Source organism: Trichosurus vulpecula, chromosome 4 (assembly GCF_011100635.1).
Source record: "Trichosurus vulpecula isolate mTriVul1 chromosome 4, mTriVul1.pri, whole genome shotgun sequence".
NCBI lineage: Eukaryota > Metazoa > Chordata > Mammalia > Diprotodontia > Phalangeridae > Trichosurus > Trichosurus vulpecula.
The window spans coordinates 156,682,101-156,691,597 of NC_050576.1; the positions used below are offsets into that span (position 1 = coordinate 156,682,101).

Genomic DNA, 9,497 nt, shown 5'->3' on the forward strand with positions numbered 1-9,497 from the left:
GTGCTGAAAGGGTGATCCCTGAAGGAACTTCTGTCCCAGCAACTGCTGTCTCCTTTACTCTCAGCTCCAGCCTCACCTCTCTGCCTAAGAAGGCTGAGTCCCTTCTGAGGAGACCTCCCTGCCACAACCCACTTTCCTCCATCTTGTAAATGTGCTAAGGAGTAATAACTGAAATGAAAAAAAGTGATGGAAAGTGGGAGAGGAAAGTCAGTCCTGAGCTCCCAGAAGCCAACCCTACCTCTGCCTCTGGGGCCCCAGGGAGGAGAGAGTGACCTCACTCTGTTACCACCTGTCCAGGCTTGAAGAAGGTGGCAGAGCAGGGCAGGGCAGGCCAAGCAAACAGAATAGGATCGAGTCCTTGGCCTGAAGAGCCAGGAGTTGGGGTAGTACAGAAATAAAATCAACAAGCATTATCAAGCACTTAGCCTGTACCAGGTATTGTGCTAAAAGGCTTGGAATACAAAGGGAAAAACAGGCCCTGCCTTCAAGGAGCTGTCTAATAGGGGAGACTACATCAAGACAATCGCACCAACAAGATATTTGCTGGATAAATCGGAGATAACCTTGGAACAGAGGCGCTACTATTAAAGGGGACGGGAAAAAGCTTTTTGCAGAAGGGAACGCACTGAAATCAAAGGCCCTGGACTTCAGTCTTCACTGTCACTACCTTGAGCAATTCACTTCTCTGACTTCAATGACCTCCTCTGTTATCTGGACTAGATTTCTAAGATCCCTGATCATTCCAAAGTCCACGATTTTACTATCTTCTTCCCAATCAGAACTTATTTCTATCCCCATTCTGCATAATGGAGGGGGAGGAGGAAGAGAGAGTTGTCTTGGAGTGTGCCTCAGTTTCCCTATTTATTCCACTTATCGATACGTATACATAAGGGGTGGCAGGACTTACACCCAATATTTAATCACTCAGCTCCGAAGTTTCCCAGCTAGCTCCAAATCTCTGGGCTTGCTAATGGAATCTGAAGGGGGTACCTCCCAAGAGTCCCAGAACTCAACATAGCTCCCCGTTGCCTTCCCTGCCCTGTGCCTTTAAGTCCTCGCCCGTGGCTCCGCCCCAGGCCCGCCCCTTGGCCGAGGCGGGATCTGCCTGAAAACCCCCCGCCTCGGGAAGTCCAGTGCCACTCACTGCGCGCCGCGCCCCAGCCCGCTCCGCTCTCCATCCACCGCCTCGCGGTAAAGGTGAGCGCGGAGGGCAGGGGGGGAGGGGAGAGGGCAGAACTGGGAAGCCTTGGGTGGCTGCGCTGTGGGTCACTGAGAGCGGGACTCAGGGTCCCCTCCGTGCCCTGTAGTGCCCCGCCCGTCCTCTGGCTTGGTTCTGCGCTAGGCTAGCTAGGCAGGTGGGGCAGGGGCGGCGGCCCTTGCTCTGTGCGCTGCGCTTAGGCTTCGCGGGGTCCAGAAAACTTGGAATCCGTGCCCCCCTCGCCGGGCAACAGGAGAGATCTGGGCGAAGCGGTGGTCGCGACTTTGAGAAAGGAGGAGGGGGAAGATGTGGGGCTGGCACGGGAAAGGACCGTATAAGTACCGGGTCCTTTCCCGTGCCAACCCGTTAGTGCCCTCCTTGAGACTGCCCTCTTGGCTTTCCTTGACCTCAGGCACTTAGGTTTTCCCCTGATGCACTTCTCACTTCTCTATTCGTGCGTGGCACACGTGTGGAGTGCTGTCCTCTGTTCTCCAAACTCATGGCTGACTTTCTTCTTGCCAACTTTTCTCTGGAGCATGGCACTGCCTGATTCAGGCCTCCCAACAGGGACGTCCCTATGCCGGTGCTCCGTTCCTCAGAGGCACTGGGGTTAGGACTATAGTACCTGGGTTGCCTCAGTAACCTCATTGTCTTCGTATTAAGAGCAGGGTCAGCACTTTGATCCCATCCCTCCAGAATTATTGGGGGCTGGAGGGGGTGGGCTCCCTCCATACTGAGGATCCCTGGTTGCAGCCCGACCGGTCTGGCTCCCATGGCCTTGGGTTGGGGGGGAGGGGGTCTGCCCCTTCCCCACCCCCATGCCCCCTGCTGCTGGGAAAGCCTCTGGCCGTGGCTGTTGGGCGGGCTGGCTGCCCAGACCACTGCGTCACCCTGGCGGCGGGTGAGTCATCTTTCAGTAACGGCCAGGGTGTGGTTGGGGTGGGGGGGGCGAGAAGGTAAGGATTAGGGAAGGCAGGGGGCCAGACGTGCTAGGCAAGAGCGGGATTAGCACCCCTCCTGTAGAGATGGGAATGGAAGAGTATAGAAGGCCAGGAGGCCACAGATTTAGATTTGGGATTGGGGTGGGAATGAAGCTGGATGTATCTTAGTTGGAGGGGCTGAAATAGCTCCCTCCCTATTCTTACAAACAATCTGGAGAGATACCCATCTGGAAACTGGACTAGGGGTGCACAGTGCATTGCCTGGTACACCACAGGTGCTTAATAGGTGCTTCTTGATTCTTTGATTTGCTGGTTCCTAGCTGGAAAGAGTAGTGGTGGGATTTGTGTGTGGGAGGGGCATTATGGATTTTCCCTCACAACTCCCTAGTACATACAGCCTTGAGTTTCCCATTCCTGTCTTCTGATGAATGGGAAGGGAGTGGAGATGTTGGGGTGGAGCAGAACCTGGAGGGCCCTCTGGACCCCAGAACCAACAAATCCTCTTTGTCTTCCTTCCCCCTCGCCCCCATCCTGCCTCTGCCTTCCTGTTCCCTCAGGGCTAGATCCTGACCTCATTTACCCCTCTGGGATTTTTCTTTTGTACATATGGGTACTAGCCCTGAATGCTAGTACCTCCAGTAGAAAGAGTCGTAGGACTCTTTCCCCCAGCTCACTGGCCTTGGGGGCCTATGGAAAAATCTCCCTGCTTGTTCTGAGGTGACCCTAGCTAGTAAATGCTCCTCAGGGTGGTGGTGCCACCTCCTCCTTACTCCAGACTGTTCTCAGAGCCTTCTCACCCTTTTTCTGTCTGGGAGGGATCGTCTTTGTGCCCTGCCTGGCGCCCCCACCTAGCCCCTTGTACTATGTTTAGTATACAAAACCCATAGCAACAACCCCCGCCTGACCTCCTCTTGCCCCCCCTCCCTTCTCCACCCCAGCACACCCTCCTCCCACCCAGGCCTTGTGGCTTCCTGTTTGTGTATCTCTAGCTTTCTCCACTGGGGGGGGGGGCTGCCCCGTGGGGGACACTGTAATCAGACCCATACTGCCTTCCCATCTCCCCTCCTTCTTCCTGCTCCTCTTATCCCTTTACCCTGTGAGCAGATTCCCATTCCTTCCTTCTATGGTTCCTTTCAGCATGGTCTGGGAAACTGACTCACCCTTCTTCCTCCTTGGCCTTCAGAAAGGCTTTTCCTCTTCACCTGAGATTGGGGCTGAGGGACACAAGGAGAACAGCATAGGCCCTTGGTTTATTCTGAGGTTGGGCTTGAATCTAGTAATTTGAGGGTAACAGGGGCATCCCTTTTCCCTATTCCTCCAGCTCTTAGTAACCTGGAGAGTAGGATCGGGTTCTCGTCAGCCTTCCTGGGTCAGGCTTGAGGTCCTACCTTTTTCCCTTTACCTCCCACTCCCATACACCGTCCCTCCTTGTGCATCTCAGAGTAGTTTTAGTGTTCAGATCTGCCCCCTCCCTTCCTCTTAACTGCCTTTCCATATTCCTGAGCTATCCAGCTGCTGGCTTTCCATGTCTACTGTGGTTTAGGCATCTCTGAGGACCCCACACCGACTTTGTAATCAGCATGTCCTCCCCTCTGGGCAGAAACCCACTCTTTTCCCATCCAAGGTAGGAGGGGCAGTCCAAGGGGTTTGCTGCCAGGGTGGGCCTCTTCACCCTTAACAGCCCAGCCGGAGCTTGTCAGCTCACGCCTGTGATACCTCCTTCCTCCCTTCAGCCAGGATGGAGAAGGGAGGAAGAACAGCTGTTGGCCAGGATAGTTCCTTCCCAGGGCCCCTCCCTGCTGCTCTGGCACCACAGAGTGGCTGGGGCTTCAGAACATAGCAGACATTGCAGCTGGAGCCCCCATCCTTTGCCAGCTGTGGCCCAGGCCCAGGACAGTGGGGGAAGTGGTACCTCTGAATTCCTCCTCTCAGGGGCAGTTTGGTACAGTTCTGTGCCTGGTTCAGCCCTGGGAGGTTAAAAGGATCTGTCTAGCTGGGCATTACTTTCCCTTCTTTCCCCACCCCCTGTGCTTGGGTTAATTATTCTCTTACCTGACTCTTCCCTTAGGCTGTGCCCTGGTGATCCCTGGGCCATTTAGCACTGAACAAGATGCTGATCTGAGGACCAGGCATGCAAAACTGAGTTGATAGGAGGAGATGAGGCTCAGAACTTGGCTTGGGAAGATTGGGATGCTTACGTCTCTTCAAAAGGGATCCACCTTAGGATTTTCCTCTCCCCTTACGTCCTCCTCTACCATTCTTTTAAAGCCCTCACATTATCAAGGAAAGGTTGGCAAGCACAATGACATTTGGATCAGGAAAGGAAAACGCAGTCTCCTTCTTCAAACCTTGTCCCCCAAAAGGCTTGACCAGATTCCTCAGCTCCGTCTCTTTTCCCAGCCTCTCTGCTCTCAGTTGATGAGGAGGTCAGGTTAGGGCCCAGACCAGAAGTTATTCATTCTCACCAGTCTTACTGTCTTGGCTTTCTCCTGGGGGAAAGAGTATGTGTACTGGGGGTAGGGAGGATGCTTGTTAATGAAGTTAAAAATAGTTGATTTTAGAACCTTCTAAGCAGGAAGTAAACTGTAAAACTTGATAAGCTGGGAAAGGAAGGAGGGTTTAGATAGTGAAAAGAGGCTGAGCCCCTGGTTATTTGGGAAGAGAAGCCTTTATAATTCCCTGGGGCTCTTCACCACACTCATATCTCAAGGGGGAGGAAGCTTCTAGAGGTATGTGCCCTGGTTACCTTCCATGTTGCCATGATGAATTTAGACTCCTCAGTTGGATCCCACTAGGGAAAGCTGGAGTAGGAGGATGGGGGTAGTAGATTGCCCACCTCTGAGGATTGGTCTATGGGCTTTTGAAGCTAGTGCAGTAAAGGAGGCAATTTCTTAGCACACATTTGTTCCTTCACCTGGATAGTGGCAGCTGCCCTGGCAAATGCCTTTTGTAGCGTAACCCTACAGCAGGGGTGGAGAACCTTCGGCCTCAAGGCCACATGTGGCCCTCTAGGTCCTCAAGGGCAGCCCTTTGACTGTTTGGATTCAGACAAAGGACTGTACTTGAGGACCTACAGGGCCACATGTGGCCTCGAGGCCACAGTTCCCCACCCCTGTCCTAGATCTGTCCTCTAATTCTGGGGATAGAGGATTCTGAAGGAGAGAGTGGGCATGGGATGGAGGCTGAACAAGTTTCCAGATGGGGCAGTAGGATTGTACTGGGCCTGCCTAGACAGGTATTTGGGTACTGGGCCAAGGCAGGGGGCGGGAGGGTGAGGATAGGCAGCCCCTTGGCACAGCATGGAGGTTCTAGCTCAGGCTGGCAGACAAGCAACCACCCAACCACTTTCCCTTCTATCCCTTTGACTCATGCCTCTTCCCACTTCCAGTCCCTTCATATCCATCCCATCCAGTTAAGGGAAACTACCCTCACCTGGATTCTGTAGAACCATGCCATTCTAGAATCCCAAGAAAGGAGGGATGAGGGACCATTCCCCTCCTATAAACCTACTGTCTGCTAGCCTTGAGCAGTTTACAATTGTAAACTCTCCCTGGTACCATTCCCTCTACCTGGACTGCCTTCTAGAACATCTAGCCATCCTTACCACCCATCTAAATGCTGCCTATTTTTCCAGGCCAAGCCCAAGTCCTCCGTGTTCCATGAGGAGGTTCTTGACTACCCTAACCCCACTATGTATCTTCTGAATGCCAATAGCCTGTAAGAATCAGTACCACACAATTAAACCTAAATTGCAGAGTTTGCTGTGATTGTTTCATATGTGTGGACTCTTGCCTCTCCAGTGAATAGTAAGCTCCTTCAATAGAATGTATGCTCCTCAAGGGCCAGGCCTATTTTGTTTTTGTTTTTAAATGCAAGTTGAATACTTGAATGAATTAATCCTTCAAGGCTGGGTTTTCTCTTACATTGCCCACGGGGGCCAGCATGGAACTAGGCACATAGTAATGTCTCAGGAAACATTTATTGGCTGACTCTACCCAAGTCTTTTTTGCCCAGTCATACAAGTCAGGCCCCACTACCATTGCTTCCTACTCTATTGTTCGGAGTTCTTTTCCCCAACACAGAGAAAAGGGAAGGAGAGACCTGGGTTAGGATGAGTAGAGTTGATTACTGTCCAATCAGTAGTACATTTGTCTACAGTGTCTCACCTGTCGGTGAGATGCTATTAGCCATGCACCTTGAAGGATGTTATATGGGTATGGGTTATATCCTCTGCCCTGCAGGGAATAGTAAAAGCATTTACTGCATTCCAGGCTTTGGGGATAGAAACCAAAAATGAAAATAGTGTCAGCCATCAGGGAGCTTATATTCTACTGGAATACAATGTGTAATGGAATTCATTCTAGTCTTAGAATCATCAACTATATCTGTGTGACCTTAGGAAAGTCTTTCTCTCCTCGGGGCCTCAGTTTACTCATATTTAAAGTAAGGAAGTTGAGTTAGATCAGAGCCAGAAGGATCCCTAGAGAGAAGGCTCAGTACCTTTGCTTAACTTGAGTATGGGGTGTCTCCTCCCAGATACCTGCACCACCGTCTCAGAATGGCCAACAGGGGACCTGCTTACGGACTGAGCCGGGAGGTACAGCAGAAAATCGAGAAGCAGTATGATGCTGACCTGGAGCAGATCCTCATTCAGTGGATCACCACACAGTGCCGCCGAGATGTTGGGCGGCCCCAGCCTGGACGAGAGAATTTCCAAAACTGGCTCAAGGATGGCACGGTCAGAGCTGGGGTTCAAGATATGGAATCAGCAGGGAGAGGAGACAAAAATATAATCTCTATTTCTATAGCATCTTATGATTTATAAATTGCTTTATAAACAGTATCTCACCTGATACCCAGAGGGCATAGAAAGAGTTCAGAAGGGTTCTAGTAGCACAGAGTATGAAGGTGGAGCCAGGAAGGGGAGGGCCCACGTTCGCCAGTTGGGAATCTGCTACCCTATGGAAGAGGAAACTGAGAACGTGGGTCCTCACTCTCAGGGGGGATCTACTCTGCTCTCTCCATTGAGCATAGGGTGAGAGTGATCAAATGTTCTAGAAGAAAACTTGTAGAATGCCAGGATGGGAGCTAGAGAGCTGTCATGTTCTTGGGTGGGTGTTATTTAGACAGAAGAAATTCCTGCTCTTCTCTACTGATCTTGGTAGATTCAGCTAGATGCTCCTAAGGAGACTATTGGAGTCTTCCCCGGGGATACAGGGTGTCATTTCTGTCCTACCTCCTCCTCCTTTTCTGACCCCAGGGGGCAATTATGGGCCAAGATAAGGCAGGCCAGGAAAATTGGTCTGCCCCATCTGTCTGCTGTGGGTTAGATTCCCTTTCATGCCAAGCCTTGCCTTCATCCAGGTGCTGTGTGAGCTCATCAATGGGCTATACCCTGAAGGCCAGGGCCCGGTAAAGAAGATCCAGGCTTCAGGCATGGCCTTCAAACAGATGGAACAGATTTCTCAGTTCCTGCAGGCAGCAGAGCGCTATGGCATCAATGCCACTGATATCTTCCAAACTGTGGACCTCTGGGAAGGTTCGAAGCAAAGGCGGGGGATGGGCTGATGGAAGGGGAGGCTGGATGTGGTGGTAGTGGTGGCGACGGTGGTGGGAGGGTCATGGTGGGGTTAGGACATCTCCTGGGATTTGATCAGGTCTAATTTAGCTCAGAGACTAGATACTGGCCCAAGAGCAGCTTTGAAGGATGGTGGCTTTGTGGTTGGGAAGAAGATTCAGGTTACTGATGGGCAAGGATTTAAAGGGCAGGGTAGCATTTTGAAGGAGAGAGAAGAAGGAAGGACCGGGTCATGGTGGGAGGGGATTGGGGAAGAAGGGTAAAAGATTCAATGGGATGGTCTCTCCTTCCTAATATTTTTGGGGAGACTTTTATCTAGATCTCCAGCCTTTCCTTCTCATTCCTAGGAAAGAATATGGCCTGCGTGCAGCGGACACTGATGAACTTGGGTGGGCTGGCAGTGGCTCGGGGTGATGGGTTCTTCTCTGGAGATCCTAACTGGTTCCCTAAGTAAGTAATGGGACATTCCACCCTCCCCAGCGTGGGTGGGAAAATTCTTGCCTACTTCCCTTCCATCAACAGGGTGGCAGGATTTATTCTGACATCTCTGGATTTCCCCCTTGCCCAGAATTTCCCTTGTGGCTGACCCCTGTCTTTTCTACCACCAGGAAGTCCAAGGAGAATCCCCGAAATTTTACAGATAACCAGCTGCAGGAGGGCAAGAATGTCATTGGACTGCAAATGGGCACCAACCGTGGGGCATCTCAGGCAGGCATGACTGGATATGGGATGCCGCGGCAGATCCTCTGATCACCACTCTTCTTTACCCTCCCTTGAATGGTTAATATATTTCTAGCAGTGACATTCCCAGGAAGCCCGTGGAACTCTCAAGCCCCTTCTGTTCCCAACTCTTCCTCTTTCCCCCCTACTCCCTACCCACTAGTGGCACTACTTCTGTTGTGCCTATAGGTGCTGAGCCAGTGGCTTTTCACCTTGAACTTGCCGTAATACACTCCTCATCCCCCAAATCAGCAAAACTGGACCAACCACCCCATCTCCCCTTCTGGACCAAAACTGGGGGGTACCTGACCCCTTCAACATTCCTATTCATTCTCCCACCCTGGCTCATCCTCTCATTTGGGAACTTGCACCCATATAGCCATTCTTTAAGCTGGGGTTCAGGGCACTGCCTTGAAAGGAGCTGAACATGGGACCAATTTCTCTTCCACAAGGTTGTTCTTCCTGCTCCTCCCACCCCCCAGCCTTGCCACTGTGGGGACTTAATTTATAGGGAGGGACCTATGGTGGCTGCCGTCCTGGCCACAGCTGGACTTTGAAAGCCATACATCTGGGTAGGCCTCTCCTTGGCAGGGCCTTCTTTTTCCCTTGGTCCCTTCCTTCTTGGCATTCCCTTATGCCTATTCCCCTCTTTACCCGGTGGCCTGAGACAGGGTTGGGGGGCGGAGGGGATGTCCAGGGAGGTGGGTTGGCCTTGCCTTCTCTCTCCTCCATCCTTCCCCTCTTCCTCAGAAGGCCCACCCAAAGTCTGAGACTTGAGGAATGTGAGTTTGCTGATCTGAATAAAGATTCCCAGTCTTTGTAAGATGAAGCCTGGCTGTGTCTGAGGGAGCTATAATGTAGATGGGAGGGAGAAGGGGAGAAGGGTGCATGTCAGAAATGGAATTAACTTAAGTCAGCGACAAGGGAAATGAATTCTGGAAGGGGAGGGGATCTTCAGACCTGTTTCTTCATCTGTAAAATGAAAGGACTGCTCTGCACAATCTCTTCAGTTTATTTTCATCTCTAACCAGACTGTATGCATCTATGCTCACACCTCTAC

General features: G+C 51.7%; 1 protein-coding gene across 1 annotated transcript; it reads left to right on the forward strand.

Annotated features, from left to right (window-relative positions):
- Nucleotides 1-1,112: 1,112 nt before the first annotated feature.
- On the forward strand, nt 1,113-9,260 carry TAGLN2 (transgelin 2). The gene is made up of 5 exons (XM_036758021.1): nt 1,113-1,197; nt 6,676-6,877; nt 7,504-7,678; nt 8,065-8,167; nt 8,326-9,260. The coding sequence occupies exons 2-5, from the start codon at nt 6,698-6,700 to the stop codon at nt 8,465-8,467; spliced, it is 600 nt and encodes a 199-aa protein (XP_036613916.1). The 5' UTR covers nt 1,113-1,197; nt 6,676-6,697; the 3' UTR covers nt 8,468-9,260.
- Nucleotides 9,261-9,497: the final 237 nt, after the last annotated feature.

Bases quoted from the DNA above. Each gene is read 5' to 3' on its own strand.
- TAGLN2 (XM_036758021.1), top strand. From the start codon at position 6,698: ATGGCCAACAGGGGACCTGCTTACGGACTGAGCCGGGAGGTACAGCAG. The intron at 7,679-8,064 runs GTTCGAAGCAAA...TCTCATTCCTAG, and splicing joins AACTGTGGACCTCTGGGAAG to GAAAGAATATGGCCTGCGTG. The intron at 8,168-8,325 runs GTAAGTAATGGG...TTCTACCACCAG, and splicing joins GATCCTAACTGGTTCCCTAA to GAAGTCCAAGGAGAATCCCC.